The sequence below is a fragment of the Hyla sarda genome, chromosome 3, assembly GCF_029499605.1.
Source record: "Hyla sarda isolate aHylSar1 chromosome 3, aHylSar1.hap1, whole genome shotgun sequence".
Taxonomy (NCBI): Eukaryota; Metazoa; Chordata; class Amphibia; order Anura; family Hylidae; genus Hyla; species Hyla sarda.
The window spans coordinates 274,182,544-274,202,601 of record NC_079191.1 but is presented as its reverse complement, the minus strand read 5'-3'; the positions used below and the strand labels follow the sequence as shown (position 1 = coordinate 274,202,601).

Below are 20,058 nucleotides of genomic sequence, written 5' to 3'. Positions count from 1 at the left end.
CGGTCACCTTCTCCCCCTTGGGACTTGAATCTGGTTCTGGCGGTACTCCAAGGTGAACCTTTTGAACTCCTTGGGGAGGTGTCCCTGCGCCTCCTTTCTTGGAAAGTGGCATTTTCTTATCTTCTGAATTGGCAGCTCTCTCCTGCCGTTCTCCGTTTCTGGTGCTTCACCAGGACAAGGTTGTCTTCCGGCCAGATCCTTCCTTTTTGCCTAAGGTTGTTTCGGCCTTTCATTTCAATGAGGGCATTGTTCTTCCGTCCTTTTTGTCCCGCTCCTTCTCATTCTAGGGAGCATTTACTTTACAAACTGGATGTGGTTTGGGCTGTTAGGTATTACCTCTCTATCTCTTCTTCGTTTCGTCAGTTTGATTCCTTTTTCGTCCTTACGGAAGGTCGTCGTAAGGGACAACCTGCTTCCAAGACTACCACTTCTCGGTGGATCCGGTCTGCCATTTCGAAAGCCTGTAGGGGGAAGATTCCTCCCTTCAGGGTTGTGGCTCATTCTACCCGTTTCTGTTGGGGCATCCTGGGCTCTCCAGAACAAAGCCTCGGCCTCGCAGATTTGCAAGGCGGCTACTTGGTCATCTTTGCACACTTTCTCGAGGTTCTACCGGGTTCATACCTTCGCATCGGCTGATGCTAGTCTGGGCCGTAGACTGCTGCAGGCGGCAGTGTAACAGCCGTCTGCCTGACTATCTGCCCATCCAAGGGACGGCTTTGGTACGTCCCACGGTCTGTGTCCCCCAATGGAGCCGATAGAGAAAAGAAGATTTTTTAACACTTACCGTAAAATCTCTTTCTCAAAGGATCCATTGGGGGACACAGCTCCTGCCCTTTTGGGTTTCTCTTTGGTTCTCTGTCCGAGGGTGTGTTCAGTTATATCTCTTCTTCTGGTTCTCGGACAGTTCGTGTTTTTTCCTTGACCTGTCAGTCCTCTCCTATTGCTCTGGTACTAAAACTGATTACCTCAGGGCCTGGAGGCGGGTATATCCTGCTGGGAGGAGCTGGCTTCTTTGTTGCCATAGTGTCATACCTCCTAGAGACAGCAGCATACACCCACGGTCTGTGTCCCCAAATGGATCCTTCGAGAAAGAGATTTTACGGTAAGTGTTAAAAAAAAATCTTTTTTTTATATTTTTTAAATTTTTTTTTATGGAAGCCAATTGCAAAAGTTATTTGGCATAAGGAATCAAATAATAAAAATCATGTTTAATGACGGTGCCCATTTAAAGGGATGTGGTATCTTGGTGCTGGCCCTACAGGTCTGACAACCGGGGGGAATATGCCATCACTATATACCCCATTAAAGGTTTGTGAGGAAGTATGAAGGGAATATTACATTTTCTCCTGCTCCACTTTTACCATAAACAGGCATAATTGACAGTAGGAGGGGGAAGGTTAAAACAACTTTATTCTACAGGGTAAGCCATAGTTTGTAGCATACATTGTAAAAGGGGACAGTTCGAAGGTTGTTGAGGTTGCCTGCTGCTATTTTATACCTTGTGGCTTATGTCAAATGGTTGCCAGACATATAGGGGGAGATTTATCAATGTGTCTGTGTACGCTTCACAGCCTCTATTTTTTTTTTTTTTTTTCCCCCATTCATTCTTGGCTTAATGTGCGACAAATTTATCAAAACGGTGCAAGGCTTTGATAAATTTTGCACAAATGAAAAATCACCTTTTTAAAGGGGTACTCCCGTGGAAAACTTTTTTATTTTTATTTATTTTTTTTAACTGGTGCCAGAAAGTTAAACAGATTTGTAAATTACTTCTATTAAAAAAATCTTAATCTTTCCAGTACTTTTTAGGGGCTGTATACTACAGAGGAAATGTTTCTTTTTGGATTTCTCATGTCACAACCACAGTGCTCTCTGCTGACCCCTGTTATCCATTTTAGGAACTGTCCAGAGCAGCATATGTTTGCTATGGGGATTTCCTCTACTCTGGACAGTTCCTAAAATGGACAGCAGAGGTCAGCAGAGAGTACCGTGGTTGTGACATAAGAGAAATCCAAAAAGAGAAACATTTCCTCTGTAGTATACAGCCCCTAAAAAGTACTGGAAGGATTAAAATTTTTTTAATAGAAGTCATTTACAAATCTGTTTAACTTTGTGTCACCAGTGGATGTAAAAAAAAATAAATAAATCCACGGGAGTACCTCTTTAACCCCTTAAGGACTCAGCTTTTTTCTGTTTTTGCATTTTCTTTTTTTCCTCATCACCTTCTAAAAATCATAACACTTTCAATTTTGCACCTTTTTTTTTGCGCCACCAATTCTACTTTGCAGTGACATTAGTCATTTTACAAAAAAATCCACGGCGAAACGGAAAAAAAATCATTGTGCGACAAAATTGAAGAAAAAATTTCATTTTGTTACTTTTGTGGTGTTCCGTTTCTACGCAGTGCATTTTTCGGTAAAAATAACACCTTCTCTTTATTCTCTAGGTCCATACGGTTAAAATGATATCCTACTTATATAGGTTGGATATTGTTGTACTTCGGAAAAAAATCATAACTACATGCAGGAAAATGTATGTTAAAAATTCTCATCTTCTAACCCCTATAACTTTTTTTATTTTTCCGCGTATGGGCCGGTATGAAGACTAATTTTTTGCGCCGTGTTCTGAAGTTTTTATCGGTACCATTTTTGTATGAATTGGACTTTATGATCGGACTTTTGTATGGATTGGACTTTGGATTTTTTTTTCATGCACGCCATTGACCGTACGATTTAATTAATGATATATTTTTATAGTTCGGACATTTTCGCACGCGGCGATACCACATATGTTTATTTTAATTTACAGGTTTTTTTTTATGGGAAAAGGGGGGTGATTCAAACTTTTATTAGAGAAGGGGTTAAATGACCTTTTGTTTAACTAATTTTTTATTTAAAAAAAAATTTTTTTTTTTTTTTTAATTTTTTTTTTTTTTTTTTTTTTTTTTTTTTTGCAGTATTATAGCTTCCATAGGGAGCTATAGCACTGCACTCCCTGATCTCCCTGATCAGTCAGTCAGGTGCTCGATTGCTCAAGCCTGTAGCTCAGGCTTGGAGCAATCAATCGACGATCGGACGCAGCGTAGACAGGTAAGGAGACCTCCGCCTGCGTCCCAGCTGATCTGTTTTTCACACTGGGACCGGGCTCAGGGCGTACAGGTATGCCCTGAGTCCTTAAGAGGTTAAGGCAAGTCAGAGGTGGTATGAATTAGGTTGTTCTGTTTTTGTTTCTTTGAACGTTTGCGCCTTTTTAAAAAGACGCTGTTAATAAATCTCGTCCACTGCATAGTCAAAACCGAATAACTGCATGTCACTTCTGTTGTCTATTTTGAAATTGCACAAAAACTAACCGTAATGATTTTGTTCCAAATTTCAGCAAATAAAATGTTAGGAAGGCAGTAATAAATCTTCCTCACAGACTATAGTAAAAAGTGCCATTTTTTTAGGGGCATCTGAACCAACAATAGTTTACAAATAATTGTTCCAAATGTATTTTTAAAGTCTCTCGAATGTTTAAATGTAATCTTTGTTTCTCTGTGTATATATATTTGATTTTTTGGGATCTCTGTGCAGGTGGTTCATCGGGTGAAGGAACATGGCCAGCACACTCTCCGCTTCCACATCAGGAAAATTGGGTCAGTTTTGCAGATACTCCACCAAGCAGTGCTCTTTTAGCCATGCATCCCGCCTCTGTCCAGGTGTGACATTTTATAAGTTGCCTATTCATTTTCTTTGTTTTATTTGCTGCACTGGAATGGCTTCACCCCCTCCCCCCCCCCTCCCCCCTTTTCCATTTGTCTTAAGTTTTCCATAACATAGGGTGCACTTTGTTTTTATTTAATTTTTTATAAAAAAAAAATGTATTAGTCTTACGTCTCTGTCAGTCTCCATGGCGAAAAGGACCACAGCACTTGTTTGGCTTTGGCAAAAAGTTATGTAGATAGGGTTATTGTATATGGCAAATCCTGTTAATGCAGAGTTGAGTTTTTAATGCACGCAAACAATTTCATGTCCCCCCAAATGTACAATTGACAGCATTTAGCTCCGCTCCATCAACATCACTTTCTCACAAGATCATGCTTGTCTCTGCATGATTGATGTTCAAGACCATAAACTGTAAACAGAGGAAAAGCCACAGGAGAGCCACTCTGCAGTGACTTCTCCAAGAGTCCCGCTCTTCAAAGGGAATCTGTCATGTGTTCGTTGCAAAGAGCTGCATACACTGTTGGATATCAAACCATACTATCCCTGGAGCTGATGGTTGCCAAACTTATAAAACCGCCATTTTATTTCTAAGTCAAGTGTCAAAAAGGCAGGGCCTAGCTACTTAAGTGACTCCTCACTCGCGCTCACCACCAGGGCCCCTTGTATGTCAATTAAAATTATAGATTGCGTGGAGTCTGACCACTAGGACCCCCCATGATCTCCTGATCAGGGCCCTTGCAGTCTGCCGGAATTGGCCGTTCCAAGCAGGAAGCTGCGACCGACAGCCCCCCCCCCTCCATGTATATCCATGGGATACCCGGAGGGGGCGTGTCGGCCACCGCTCCGTGTGGAGGTCGGTACGCCCCCTTCCAGCAGACTGCCGAGGCCCTGTTTTAGGAGATCGTGGGGGTCCCAGTTTTTTTCCTCCTCTCCTTTTCATCCACAGACCCATATGAGGGCTTGTTTTTTGCTTGTCCAATTGTACTTCATAATGACACCTTTCAATTTACCATAAAATGTACAGCGAAACCAAAAAAAGTATTTATTTGTGTGTGTGTGGGATAGAAAAGGAAACGACAGTTTTGCAACTTTTGGGAGTTTGATTTTACTCAGTTCACGTTATGGTAAAATTGACATCGACTCTTTATTCTGTAGCTCAATGCAATTAAAACGATAGCCAATTTATATTGAACAAAATCAGTATATTTAAAATCCTTCCCTATAACTTTTTTTTTTTCCCCATATACTGGGATGTCTGAGGGCTCAATTTTGCGCCGTGATCTGTCGTTTTTATCAGTAGCATTTTTCTTTTGAGCGCATTTTATTCATTTTTTCTAATATATGATGTGATTTAAATATCAGAATCTTTTACTGGTATATTTTTTTACATTTACATTGTTTACATATGCGTTCATTGAAGGGGTTCTCCACTGCCATGCCCTCCGGAGCTCTGCTGTATTAAAAATAGTCCCCTGAGGGGACATAAAAAGTGTGAAGTAAAAAGTTAATAAAATAATAAGTGAATTAAACCTTCCCCCAATAAATAAAAAAAATAAAGTCACCATACTTGGTATTGCCGAGTGCAGAAATGTCCTATCTAGTAAAATACAATGTTAAAGGGGTTCTCCACTGCCCTACCTTCCGGAGCTCTGCTCGCAGCATCTGGAAGTTTATTACTCCGAACGCTGTGTGCAGGCTTCCGTGTTCGAGGCCGCCCCCTTGTGACGTTACGCCTGTCCCCTCAACGAAAGTCTATGGGAAGGGGCGTGACAGCGGTCGCGCCCCCTTCCCATAGACTTTTGTTGAGGGGGTGGGCGTGACATCACGAGGGGGCGGGCGTGACGTCATAAGGGGGCGGCCTCGAACACAGAAACCCGCACACAGCGTTCGGAGTAATAAACTTCCAGATGCTGCGAGCAGAGCTCCGGAAGGTAGGGCAGTGGAGAACCCCTTTAACATTGTATTTTACTAGATAGGACATTTCTGCACTCGGCAATACCAAGTATGTTGACTTATTTTTTTTTTTTTTTTTATTGGGGGAAGGTTTAATTCACTTATTATTTTATTACCTTTTTACTTCACACTTTTTATGTCCCCTCAGGGGACTATTTTTAATTCGATCATTCGATTGCAAATACTGATCAGTGCTATGCATAGGCATAGTACTGGTCAGTGTTATCTGCTTGATGGCAGACCAGAGAAGACCTATGATGATGGCAGGAGTTGGATAAGGAGACCTCCGTCCTCCACCTTAGCTGATCTAATCCTCGCGGTCATGACGCGGGCGATCAAATCAGCCGCAGATGCCGTGATTGATATTGATTACAGCATCTGAGGTGTTAATGGTGGACATCAATACGATCACTTTTCTCAATTACTGGCAGCTCCCTGGCTGCTGCTGCACTGGCTTCATAGCCGTGGCGGGAGATAGGATGCACTTGTACGTCCTGGTGCGCTAAGTCCCAAGCACACAGGGCGTACCTGTATTCCCTGCATCCTCTAGGGGTTAAAGAGCAGGGCTCTTGGAGAAGTGACCACAAAGGGGCTCTTCTGTGGCTCCACTTGCCTGACTCTGCTTGATTAACACTCCTTTGTATAAGGAAAGATCCTATGTGATAGGGAATCCATGCAATATTTTTTGCTGCCCTTTAATTTTAGTGTAGCTGTCATTAGCAAAAACTTTTTATATGATAGAAATTAACATTATATGAATATTTGTAATATACATTGGTTATAAAATGTGAATTTTTTTTGTCCCTGCAGTGATGGCCTGTTTGTCTCTCTGAGGAGTTCAAATAGAGGAAATGTGGGTGGACAAGTAGGGGTCTGTGCACTGGGGACTAGCAGGGCTCTGGGGACAAGCAGGGGTCTGTGACACGCTCACGCGGCTTAATTTGTTAGAGTAATGCTGACAAATATTGGTTTAAAAAATAAAATGAACCATACTCTCCTGCCCTGTACCTGGCTCTGAAGGCTCCTAGTCCCCACTTCTTCCTACTGTGTGGCATGTTGTCCCTGCAGGAACTTCCAACACCAGTCACCAAAGGCCGAGGAGATCAGCCTTAGTAAGTGATTGGCCTAAATCGCAGTTCCTCTAGAGGAAGCAGCAGAGGGTTTCCGGTTTCTGCTCCAATTAAAGTTCCATATTTCCCCTTTGCCATGACAGCACCACCTGAGAGAGGGACTCCATCCCTAGGGACAGGAAACCGGAGAGTAAAGAGTAGCCCTACTCTCCAGCCTCAGTGTGTTTCTTATCACTATGGAAGCCTGACTGAGCGCGAGTCCCTGTCTCAGGTAGTGAAAGAAGTTGGGGTTGTGCGTGTAATTTCCCCTTAGTTTTGGGGGTTCTCCTTACCCCTGCATACCTCCCTGGTGTGTGGGGTTGTGGAGGCTGCGGCCACTTACTTGTTCTGGGTGCATCCTTCAGGTGGGGAGCACTGGTTGCCGACGCACACGTCAGACTGGAACAGAGAGCGGAGGAACAACTGGTAGTTCCTGTTCCTCCGCGCGCACCTCGCTACATCCTGTTTGACGGAGGGATGCAGAGCCATGATGCTGCTGGGCGGATCCGATATCTGAGAGGTCAGGTAATCGGAACCCGGATCTGATGTCAGATGCTGGTGCAGCGGTATGAAAGCGCCTCCTGAATAGTATTTAGGAGGCCTCTGTGCATAGCCCAGCTAGCTAAGAAGTATCGGCAAGTGTAAAAGTCATCTCATCATGAGCTCTAACAAAGAGGAACCCCGATGGGAATTGGCTGAAGTTGCAGCAAAGACCCTGTCCGCGGTACCTGCAAAAACCACCTGAGTGTACCTATTCCTTCCTTTTTGGGGTTCATATGCTTAGTCTGGTTTGTTTCTGTTTTGTAGGGTGATTTTTACTACAAAAAAATCTACCAAAAAATCCAAGCATGCAGAATCTAATGCATGTAAGACTAAGCTGCCACAGGGATATGATAAACAGACTTGTTCTTCCTGTGTAGTTAAAGTTTTTTCTGCTGAGGTGCCATCTCTGCTATCCTCAATGCAAGAGATAAGAATAGAGAATTTAGAATTAAGTCTATGAATACCTCTGCACCTGCTTCTGTGACTGCTCCTGTGACTGCTCCTGTTGCTCCTGTAGGTGATGCTTCGCCCGGTGCAGGCTCAGAAGAAGAGGGAATTATCCTGGGCTCTGCGGATTCTCTGCGGATAGAAGAATTACTTCTCTAAAAAAATCCAGATATTTTTTTTTTTTTTTTTTAACCAAGGGCATTCAAGAGGAAATACCAGTTTGACACAGATCTAGTTTCCTGGTAGAAGGTTCCAAAAATTGATGCCTCTATTAGGGATCGACCGATTATCGGCCGATAATCACGATTTTGGCCATTATCGGTATCTGCAATTATCTTGCCGATAAGCCGATAATGCACCGCCCCCCACCGCACCGCGACCGCCACCCCCCCGACCAGCCCCACCGCACCCCCGACCCACCGCACCGCGTCGCACCCCCCGCCGTGATGCTGGGCGGTATACCGGTATGGATTTTTGCCCATACCGCTATACCGGTCGGGCCCCTCCCCCACCCTCCGAGTCAATAAAAAAATTAAACTTTCCCGTAATGGGGGTGGTCCGGGCCATCCACCGTTCCTATAGTGTCCGGGGGCGTTCCGGGTGAAGAGTGAACCGGTCCGGGCTGTCCTTCTCCGGCGGTCATCTTCTCCACTCCGGGCAGGCTCCGGCCTAGTACTCTGCATAGACGCCGCTACGCCGTGACGTCAGGTGCGTCGCTGCGCACAGGCGTCACTGCGCAGCGGCGTCTATGCAGCGTACTAGGCCGGAGCCTGCCCGGAGTGGAGAAGATGACCGCCGGAGAAGGAGGACAGCCCGGACCGGACCACCCTCCACCCGGAACGCCCCCGGACACTACAGGAACGATGGATGGATGGCCCGGACCACCCTGACAGGGGAGAGAAGCGGGTGGTGGCGGCGGCCTATGGCCCCGCAAAAGCCACTGCAGATCATTGATTTAAAGCTCCCGCTTTAAATCAATGATCTGCAGCGGTGTCGCAGGGGGTTAAATAGCCGATAACTTATACCGGAATATCGGTATAAGTTATCGGCTATTGGCCCTAACCTGCACCGATTATCGGTATCGGCCCTAAAAAACCGATATCGGTCGATCCCTAGCCTCTATATCTAAACTATCTAGGAAAGGAGCACTTCCAATGGAGGATCGGCTTCTAAAGGATCCTATGGAGAAAAAATCTGATTCTTTTTTGAAGCATGCATGGGAAGCTGCTACGGCTTCCTTTAAACTGAATGTCGCAGCCTCCTGGGTTGCTAGATCTAGGTTAATCTGGATTGACCAGTTGTCTATGGACATGCAAAATAATGTCCCTCATGAGCAATTGTTGTCCCCTGTCCCATTTAATCAAAAAATCTGCAGCATTTTTGGCAGACTCCTCTTCTGATGCTTTAAGGCTGTCTGCCAGATCTGCGGCAATGTCCAACTCTGGTCGCAGGGCCCTCTGGTTAAAAAATTGATTAGGGGAGGTTAATGCCAAAAATAAGCTATGGTGCCCTGCCTTGTGAGGGTAACCTTCTTTTCGGTCCCCCTCTGTCAGAAATCTTAGAGTAGGCTGGTGACAGGAAGAAAAACGTCCCTACTCCCCCTCCCTTCAGACCGAATAGACCCTATTACTCCAATAGAGAATCCGAAGGTCAAACCCACAAATCTGGGGAATCCTCTAGATGGCGATTTCCGAAGAAATCTATAGGATACCTGTTTAATCAGCCATCCTCTACAGCTAAGAAACCAGGTCAGCAGTGACTGTGTGGTTCAAGTCGGCGGCAGGCTGAGAAATTTCTTTTCAGTGGAAGCAGATTTCAAACATCTCCTGGGTCCTAAATACTATAAAAAATGGTCTTTCTCTAGAATTTCCCGACTAAAGGTCACTGTAAGCCATTCTGATCCTTTGGGTTTTCTTGCCTTGCAAAAAGAGGTAATATACCTTATGGAGAAAAATGTGTTGGTTCCAGTTCCATCAATAGAAGGTGGTCAGGGTTTTTACTCTACCCTATTTTTAGTTAAAAAAAAACAAAAAACAGACAATTCTTTCCATACTATCATAAACTCAAAACCTCTAAACTGCTATCTTGTTTATCAAAAACAGTAATATCTGATGGAGACAGTAAAATCCACAGTAAATCTCCTTACAAAAGATTGTTTTATGGTCTCCTTAGACCTAAAAGATGCTTACCTACATGTACCCATAAACCCAGAATTTCAAAAATATCGAATAGCCATCCACTATGAGTGCAAAAGTTAGTGCATCTTCAGTTTCAGGCCCTACCTTTCGGCATAGCAGTTGCTCCCAGAGTAGTTCCGAAAATTATATCAGAGATGGCAGCCCACATAAGAGAAAGAAGGGGTACATTTGTTCCTTATCTGGATGACTTCCTCTTAGTCGGTCAGACAGAAGAGGAAATACATTTTTTTTTCTAGATCATACCCTAAAAATTCAGCAGAAATTGGGGTGGATAATAAATTGGTCAAAGTACTCTCTGGTCCCAACAAAGAAAAAGCCCTTTTTAGGAGTCATCCTAGATTCAGAGCTACAAAAAACTTTTTGCCAAGAGAAGAAAAAAAAAAAAATTCAAACAGTAATAAAATAAGTTCTATGTCTTCACGCCATCTCCCTAAGGAAGGGAATGTCTCTTCTAGGCCTCTTTTCTGTTGCCATACAGACAGTACCCTGGGCTCATTTCCATTCAAGGCTGCTACAGTTGAATCTCCTAGCCTGTTGCGATGGCCCGGCAAACGATTTAGACAGAAATTTTTTCTCGAGACTCGAGATTCACTTCAATGGTGGCTAATAGAATCAAATCTCACAAAAGGTGTGGACTGGTTAACAAAAGATCCAAAGATTCTGACTACAGATAGAAAATCTAACTCTTCAAGGTCCCTGGGAATTTCAAGAAAAGTCCCTCAGGCTCAACATCTTATATCAAAGCAATGTAAACGTATTCTCGGACAGCTCTACCACATTCGCGGCTATAAACAGAGAGGGTACAACAAGAAGTGAATCCTTAATGCATATCTGTACCCAGATTTTTTGTTTTGCAGAAATCAATCTTCATTCTTTGTCCGCAGTACATCTAAACGGTCCTTAAAGGAGTACTCCGACGCAACTTGTTTATGGGGGAAATGAAGCATTAATAAAAGTTTTATATTGCATTGTAATATAATCACGTTGTCCATGTCTGCTTCTTCCCGGACTTCTCCTCGCTTTTCCATCTGGCCGGAAGCTGGGTCCTTTGACGCTCGTCCGCGTCTTCTTCACGATCCGGCGCCATCTTCGCCCGGTGACTCATCGCTCCCATGAGTCACTGCGGGCTGTGCCGGCCTCCCAGCCCGGAGTCGGCTACTCGCCCAAAGTTAATTTATTCTGCGCATGCGCAGTACTACGCAAATAGCGTAGGGCTAACGCTAGGCTCCTATTGCTGCCTACTTTAGCCCTACGCTATTTGCGTAGTGCTGCCGCCTTCGGCTTTCCGGGCATGCTGGGAGTTGTAGTTTCGCAACAGCTGGAGGCACCCTGGTTGGGAAACACTGCACTAGCGGTGGTTGGGAAACACTGCGCTAGTGGGCACATGGATCAGTGGGCTAGTGGGCACATGGATGGGTGGATCAGTGGGCTAGTGGGCACATGGAGAGGGCTGATGAGCTGGGAGCGGGAGGATGGGAGGAAATAACCACAAGGGAAGGAGCTGTGGACATGACTTTATTATAATTTATTATAATTTCCTGGTGGGTGGGGGGGAGAGGAGGGGGAGAGAGCAGCAGCTAACAGGAAGCTGGCGCAGGGAGTCATGGGAAATGTAGTCTTTATGACATGGCTGCTTACTGCTACAGGTGGCAATTACAAGAGACTGGCTGGGCCAAATTTGACAAATGAGGGATCGTTGGAAAGGTCTTTGAAAGAGCTATCAGATGAGGTAAAGTTTTTTTTTTTAAGTACCAGCGCTCCGGAGTACTCTAAGTACAAAAGCAGATTTTCTTTGCAGACATGAACTTCGCCAAAGAGAATGGACTTTGGATCCCCAGATCTTCAGAAAAACATGTAATCTCTGGGGTACTCCACAAATCTCTTCGCAATAAGAGAAATCCGTCAGGGAAAAATGTTGTTCATTAAATCCCTCAGAAAATCCCTGGGCAGTGGACGCCTTAACTCAAACATGGAATTGTGACTTCCCCCACTACAGCTAATTCCCAGAGTAATAAGAAAGATCAGGATGGACAAGGCCTGAGTAATTCTACTAGCTCCCTTTTGGCCACACAGGGCCTGGTTTTCCTCTCTAAGGGAACTGGCACAGAAAAACGCAAGACCTTCTGACACAAGGCCCAGTTTCTCATCCTTACATAAAGAACCTTTACCTGACTGCATGGCCTTTGAAAGGATGATATTGATATAAGTAAGGGTGTTTCTGACTGTCATAACTACCCTCCATGCCAGTAGGAAACAAAGTACCTACAAGATCTATTTTAGAATCTGGAAAGTTTATTTTTTATTTTTTTTTTACTTTCCTAGGAGAATCTTTTTCTGAAAAATCTATTCCCAATATTCTCAGAAAATTAGATTTTTTCCAGACCAGTTTAGAGAAGGTGTTAAAGCTTGCAACCTTAATAGTCCAGGTTTCAGCCTTAGGTGCCCTGTATAATGTAAAAATATGCAGATCATACGTGGATAGTCAGATTCTTTAAAGCAGTCAGAAAGCTCTCTGTGCATAATTTTCCTAGAGCCCCTTCTTGGGACCTGTCCCTGGTTCTGAGAGCTTTCTTTTCAGAACCTTTCAAACCAATTGACACTGTTCTTTAAAAAAAAAAAAAAAAAAAAAATGTAGTTCTAAAAACAGTCTTATTGGTTGAAGTTACTTCGGCCAGGAGAATAATGGATCTGTCTGCCCTTTGCAGCATAGAAACTTACACTAAAATCTTAGGCAGGATCTGGGTAAAACACTAATATCCTCTATCTCCTTAAAGTAGTCTCTACTTTTCATCTTTCTCAAAACATAGTTCTTCCCTTTTTTTTTTTTGTAATAAACCATCTAAGCAAAGCTACTAGAAATACCATAGCTAGATGTATCGGGCAATCCATCTCTCTAGTTAATTCAGTTTTAGGATTAGACCCTCTGGTTGGACTTTACTCTACTAGGTCTGTAGCCTCATCTTGGGCTGAGAGGCAGGGTGCTTCTATAGAACAGATCTGTAGAGCTGCCACGTACTTTCTTTCGTCACTACAGGGTGAATGTAGGTAGTTCCTCTTGTCTTGCCTTTGGATGTAAAGTATTACAGTCTGTCATCCCACCCTAGGTTGTATCTCCGATATTCTCTCAGGTGGTGCTGTCATGGCGAAGGGGAAAGCCGGTAATGACTCACCGGTAATGTTGTTTCCCCGAGCCTTGACCGCGCCATGGCATTCCCACCCTATGTTTGTAGTTTTTTTCCTAGTCTCGGAAATTCACTGAGGCTGGAGAGGAGGGCTCTTCTTTTTATTCTCAGGTTTCCTGTCCCGAGGGGCAGAGTCCCCCTCTCAGGTGGTGCTATCATGGCTCGGGGAAACATTACCAGTGAGTAATTACCGGCTATTGAAAATCTTTTGAACTGAATATAGTCATTATTAGACTTGGTCTATTAAAATCTATATGCCTTCCAAGAACACGTTGTGGTATACATTGGCAAGCCTAATTTTGTTATATTGGGGAAATGTCTTTGTTGCCCATAGCAACCAATCACTGCACTGGTTGCTATGGGCAATTAGGATAGTGTGGCAAGTGGTCTAGTTTTGCTCATAGCAAAGAATCACATTTCACCTTTTATATTATAACAAATAAAATAAAAGCTGAGGGGGCATTGGTGATGACTGTAGAGCTCCTGCACTTTATTGCACTTTATTAGAACTGGTGCCCTGACCTGCTCAGGTACTCTGAGTAGGCACTTTATACAGTGTTCTGTTTAGGTTTTCCTTCAAATTTTTATTGTATTTTTACCAAAGTGTGCCTTACTTAGCTGGCCATGGTCTATCCCTTATAGTTGGGATTATATTGTCACACAATGCCTCATTTTTTCTACTGTTGATATTGCTCAATTTGTTGTTTGGGATAAATAAATCACACTTGTTCCTGTATACGCCACTTACACAAGTCACACTAGTGGGGTGTCCATTGTATATCCAAAGTCTATTCTTTGTATAAATATTATGCTAGATCATGGAAGATGCTACATCTTTCTTCATTGTAAGATTTATGCCACTGAATGTAATATGATGCTATTTATTTACAGCTTCCCTTTTAATGTGCAGGTATTGCATAAGACTCAACAATTCTTAGATCCTTATCATCATTTTTTAAAATCTTATCAGGATGTTTTGAAGCATTTATACACCCTCATTGGAACCAAATTATTACACCTGTTGGCCTCAGTCAGTGTCTGAATAATTTAAAACTGTTCTGAGTATTTTAAAGGAAAACTGTCTGCTTGCTCCCCAGCACTAACCAGCAGTACTGGCTGGTAGTGCGGGGGACGCTGATCAGTTTGATCCGTCGCTCCGTTCGTCCGTAATCTTCTATTTTTGGTATATGCTGATTAGGTGCTAACTTGCATCGGCTGGGCTAATTGGCACTCTGAGGTCAGCGTCTTTGGGCGCAGCGCCACCCAGCCCATCAGTTTTCCTCCCCTCCCTCCGCCTCTCCCTCTTCTACCCGCTCTGTAATGAAGAGGGAGAGGCGGAGGGAGGGGAAGCATACTGATGAGCTGGGCGGCGCTGCGGCCAAAGATGCTGATGTCAGAGTGCCAGTTAGCCTGGCCGATGCAAGTTAGTACCTAATTATCCTATACCGAAGATAGAAAATTACGGTGGGGCATATCCGGACACGATAAGCATCAAACTGATCGACGTCCCCCGCACTAACAGCCAGTACCGCTGGTTAGTGCGGGGGGAGCAAGCTGACAGTTTTCCTTTAACCCCTTAAGGACCAGGCCATTTTATACCTTAAGGACCGGAGCGTTTTTTGCAATTCTGACCACTGTCACTTTAAACATTAATAACTCTGGAATGCTTTTAGTTATCATTCTGATTCCGAGAATGTTTTTTCGTGACATATTCTACTTTAACTTAGTGGTAAAATTTTATGGTAACTTGCATCCTTTCTTGGTGAAAAATCCCAAAATTTGATGAAAAAAATGAAAATTTTGAATTTTTCTAACTTTGAAGCTCTCTGCTTGTAAGGAAAATGGATATTCAAAATAAAACATTTTTGGGTTCACATATACAATATGTCTACTTTATGCTTGCATCATAAAATTTGAGTTTTTACTTTTGGAAGACACCAGAGGGCTTCAAAGTTCAGCAGCAATTTGGAAATTTTTCACAAAATTTTCAAACTCGCTATTTTTCATGGACCAGTTCAGGTTTGAAGTGGATTTGAAGGGTCTTCATATTAGAAATACCCCATAAATGACCCCATTATAAAAACTACACCCCCCAAAGTATTCAAAATGACATTCAATAAGTGTATTAACCCTTTAGGTGTTTCACAGGAATAGCAGAAAAGTGAAGGAGAAAATTCACAATCTTCATTTTTTACACTCGCATGTTCTTGTAGACCCAATTTTTGAATTTTTGCAAGGGGTAAAAAGGAGAAAATTTTTACTTGTATTTGAAACCCAATTTCTCTTGAGTAAGCACATACCTCATATGTCTATGTTAATTGTTCGGCGGGCGCAGTAGAGGGCTCAGAAGGGAAGGAGTGTCAAATGGTTTTTGGGGGGGCATGTCACCTTTAGGAAGCCCCTATGGTGCCAGGACAGCAAAAAAAAAACACATGGCATACCATTTTGGAAACTAGACCCCTCAGGGAACCTAACAAGGGGTAAAGTGAACCTTAATACCCCACAGGTGATTCACGACTTTTGCATATGTAAAAAAAAAAAAAAAAAAAAATGTTTTACCTAAAATGCTTGGTTTCCCAAAAATGTTACATTTTTAAAAAGGATAATAGCAGAAAATACCCCCCAAAATTTGAAGCCCAATTTCTCCCGATTCAGAAAACATCCCATATGGGGGTGAGAAGTGCTCTGCTGGCGCACTACAGGTCTCAGAAGAGAAGGAGTCACATTTGGCTTTTTGAAAGCAAATTTTGCTCTGGGGGCATGCCGCATTTAGGAAGCCCCTATGGTGCCAGGACAGCAAAAAAAAAACACATGGCATACCATTTTGGAAACTAGACCCCTCGGGGAACGTAACAAGGGGTAATGTGAACCTTAATACCCCACAGGTGATTCACAACTTTTGCATATGTAAAAAAAAAATAATAATTTTTACCTAAAATGTTGGTTTCCCAAAAAGTTTTGATTTTTAAAAAGGGTAATAGCAGAAAATACCCCCCCATAATTTGTAACACAATTTCTCCCGAGTACGGTGATACCCCATATGTGACCCTAAACTGTTGCCTTGAAATACGACAGGGCTCCAAAGTGAGAGCGCCATGCGCATTTGAGGCCTAAATTAGGGATTGCATAGGGGTGGACATAGGGGTATTCTATGCCAGTGATTCCCAAATAGGGTGCCTCCAGCTGTTGTAAAAGTCCCAGCATGCCTGGACAGTCAGTGGCTATCTGGTAATACTGGGAGTAGTTGTTTTGCAACAGCTGGAGGCTCCGTTTTGGAAACAGTGGCGTACCAGACATTTTTCATTTTTATTGGGGAGGGGAGGGGGGCTGTGTAGGGGTATGTGTATATGTAGTGTTTTTTACTTTTTATTTTATTGTGTGTTAGTGTAGTGTAGTGTTTTTAGGGTACAGTCGCACAGGCGGGGGGTTCACAGTAGTTTCTCGCTGGCAGCTTGAGCTGCAGCAGAAAATTTGCTGCAGCTCAAACTTGCAGCTGGATACTTACTGTAATCCTCCGCCCATGTGAGTGTACCCTGTACATTCACATTGGGGGGGGGGACATCCAGCTGTTGCAAAACTACAACTCCCAGCATGTACGGTCTATCAGTGCATGCTGGGAGTTGTAGTTTTGCAACAGCTGGAGACACACAGGTTGTGAAACACCGAGTTTGACAACAAACTCAGTGTTTTGCAACCAGTGTGCCTTCAGCTGTTGCAAAAGCTACAACCCCCAGCATGTACGGACAGCGGAAGGGCATGCTGGGTGTTGTAGTTATGCAACAGCCGGAGGCATACTACTTTGGCTGGGGATGCTGGGGATTGTAGTTATGCAACAGCTGGAGACACACTGGTTTGCTACTTAACTCAGTGTGCCTTCAGCTGTTGCAAAACTACAACTCTCAGCAGTCACCGACAGCCAACGGGCATGCTGGGAGTTGTAGTTATGCAACCAGCAGATGCACCACTACAACTCCCAGCATGCCCTTAAGCTTTTTGTGCAAGCTGGGAGTTGTAGTTACACAACAGCTGAAGGTACACTTTTCCATAGAAAAAATGTGCCTCCAGCTGTTGCAAAACCATAAGTCCCAGCATGCCCATAAGTGCATGCTGGGAGTTGTGGTGGTCTGCCTCCTCCTGTTGCATAACTACAGCTCCCAGCATGCCCTTTTTGCATGCTGGGAGCTGTTGCTAAGCAACAGCAGGAGGCTGTCACTCACCTCCTGCTGCTGCTTGATCGCCGCACAGGTCAGTCCCGCCGCCGCCGTCGTCGCTCCTGGGGCCCCGATCCCAACATTAACGCCGGGGATCGGGGTCCCCAGCACCAGGGGTGCACGTCCCGCACCCGCTCACGTCCTCCGGAAGAGGGGCGGAGCTGGTTGCGGGAGTGACACCCGCAGCAGGCGCCCTGATTCGTCGGCCGGTAATCCGGCCGACGAATCAGGGCGATCGTGAGGTGGCACCAGTGCCACCTCACCCCTGCAGGCTCTGGCTGTTCGGGGCCGTCTCTGACGGCCCCGATCAGCCAGTAATTCCGGGTCACCGGGTCACTGGAGACCCGATTGACCCGGAATCGCCGCAGATCGCTGGACTGAATTGTCCAGCGATCTGCGGCCATCGCCGACATGGGAGGATATAATGACCCCCCTGGGCGATATGCCGCGATGCCTGCTGAACGATTTCAGCAGGCATCCGGCTTCGGCTCCCCTCCGGCTAGCGGCAGGGGGCCGGGAAAGGACAGGACGTACTCCTACGTCCTCGGTCCTTAAGGACTCGGAAATGGGGGCGTAGGAGTACGTCCATTGTCCTTAAGGGGTTAAAGGAGTCTGCAGGACAGGGTGTTTGTTATATGGGATGTTATGAAGTTCACTCTGAGGTGTTGTTTATTCATTCAACTCATTGCTAGACAGAAGCTTGGAACTAAGGAGCTTAGGGAGGCTCTGTGTAGGCAGTTAGATGTGATTATGCTATGCACCCTACAGATGTCAATCTTTTTTATTTATTTATTCTTTTTTTTTTTTTTTTTGTTTTTTTACTATACAGCTTTATTTTGAGGAGAAAAAGGAAGCAGAACATGTTTTCATTGTCCTTTTTACTGTTACCCCAATTCCAGCCAACTACAGCTGTCTCCTAAACAGACTGATAATTATCTTACATATATTTCAATTCCTAAGGGAAGGGTCACACATGCTATATTTTTCTGTGTATTTTTCTACCCATTAAAGGGGTAGTCCACTGCTCAGCGTTTGGAACAAACTGTTCCGAACACTGGAGTCGGCACCAGGAGCTCATGACCTCATAGCCACGCCCCCTCGTGATGTCACATCATAGCCCCACCCCCTCATGACATCCAAATGCTGCGCAGCGGAGTACCCCTTTAAAGTTAATGGATAGTAAAATCAGCTGCTTATTTTGATACCCATTGACTTCAATCGGTAGTAAAAATATGCAGCAAAATACGGCACATGTGACCCTACTCTTGACCCTTTAAGGACCCAGCCAATTTTCAGTGTAGGACCCGGCCATTTTTTGCACATCTGACCACTGTCACTTTAAGCATTAATAATTCTGGGATGCTCTTACCCTTCATTCTTATTCCGTAATTGTTTTTTTGTGACATATTCTACTTTATGATGGTGGTAAAATTTTGACGATACTTGCTTCATTTCTTGGTGAAAAATTCCAAAATATGATTAAAAAAATTGGAAATTTAGCATTTATTTTTTTTTAACTTTGAACCTCTCCTCTTATAAGGAAAAGGAAAATTTCTAATAAATTATATATTGATTCACATATACAATATGTCTACTTTTATGTTTGCATCATAAAGTTGACATGTTTTGACTTTTGGAAGACACCAGAGGGCTTCAAAGTTCAGCAGCAATTTTACAACTTTTCAAACAAATTTCTAAATTGAAATTTTTCAGGGACCAGTTCAGTTTTAGAAATACCCCATAAATGACCCCATTATAAAAACTGCACCCCTCAAAGTATCCAAAATGACATTCAAAAGGTTTGTTAACCCTTTAGGTGTTTTACAGGAATAGCAGCAAATTGAAGGAGAAAATTCTAAATCTTCATTTTTTACACTCCCATGTTCTTGTAGACCCGGTTTTAGAATTTTTACAAGGGGTAAAAGGAGAGAAATCTAACTAAAATTTGTAACCCCAATTCTATTGAGTAAGGAAATAACTCGTGTATGTAAAGTGCTCTGTGGGTGCACTAGAGGGCTCAGCAGGGAAGGAGTTTTTCTGAAAAAGTTTTTGGGGGGCATGTCACATTTAAGAAGCCCCTATGGTGCCAGAACATAAAAAAAAAACACATGGCATACTATTTTGGAAACTACACCCCTCAAGGAACGTGGCAAGGGGTGCAGTGAGCCTTAACACCCCACAGGTGTTTGACGACTTTTCGTTACAGTTGGATGTGTAAATTTATTTTTTTTTTTTTTTTACTAAAATGCTAGTTTCCCCCAAATATATATTTTTAATTTTTTTACAAGGGGTAATAGGAGAAAATGCCCCCCAAAATTTGTAACCCCCATCTCTTGAGTATCGAAATACCCCATGTGTGGACTTCAAGTGCTCTGCTGGCGAATTACAATGCTCAGAATAGGAGGAGCGTCATTGAGCTTCTGGAGAGTGAATTTGTTTGGAATGGAAGTGCAATTTCTCCCGAGAATGGAAATACCCCATATGTGGCCCTAAACTGTTTCCTTGAAATACGACATGGCTCTGAAGTGAGAGCGCCTTACGCATTTGAGGACTAAATTAGGGATTGTATAGGTGTGGACATAGGGGTATTCTAAGCCAGTGATTCTCAAACAGGGTGCCTCCAGCTGTTGCTAAACTCCCAGCATGCCTGGACAGTCAGTGGCTGTCAGGAAATGCTGGGAGTTGTTGTTTTGCAACAGCTGGAGGCTCCA

The 20,058-nt window shown here is 43.8% G+C and overlaps 1 protein-coding gene and 1 long non-coding RNA gene across 7 annotated transcripts in view; one reads left to right on the top strand and one right to left on the bottom strand.

Annotated features, from left to right (window-relative positions):
- REPS1 (RALBP1 associated Eps domain containing 1) overlaps nt 1-20,058 on the top strand; it is a 117,385-nt gene that overhangs the window by 29,192 nt on the left and 68,135 nt on the right. For 3 of the 4 annotated variants that reach the window (XM_056566680.1, XM_056566682.1, XM_056566679.1), the window contains exon 5: nt 3,573-3,697. In XM_056566680.1, coding sequence (XP_056422655.1) covers nt 3,573-3,697 — 125 coding nt within the window. The remainder of the gene's footprint in view (nt 1-3,572; nt 3,698-20,058) is intronic. The other variant, XM_056566681.1, reaches the window with a different exon arrangement.
- Nucleotides 1-20,058, bottom strand: part of LOC130362351 (uncharacterized) — a 60,375-nt gene that overhangs the window by 12,254 nt on the left and 28,063 nt on the right. The gene's annotated exons all lie outside the window — the stretch shown is intronic.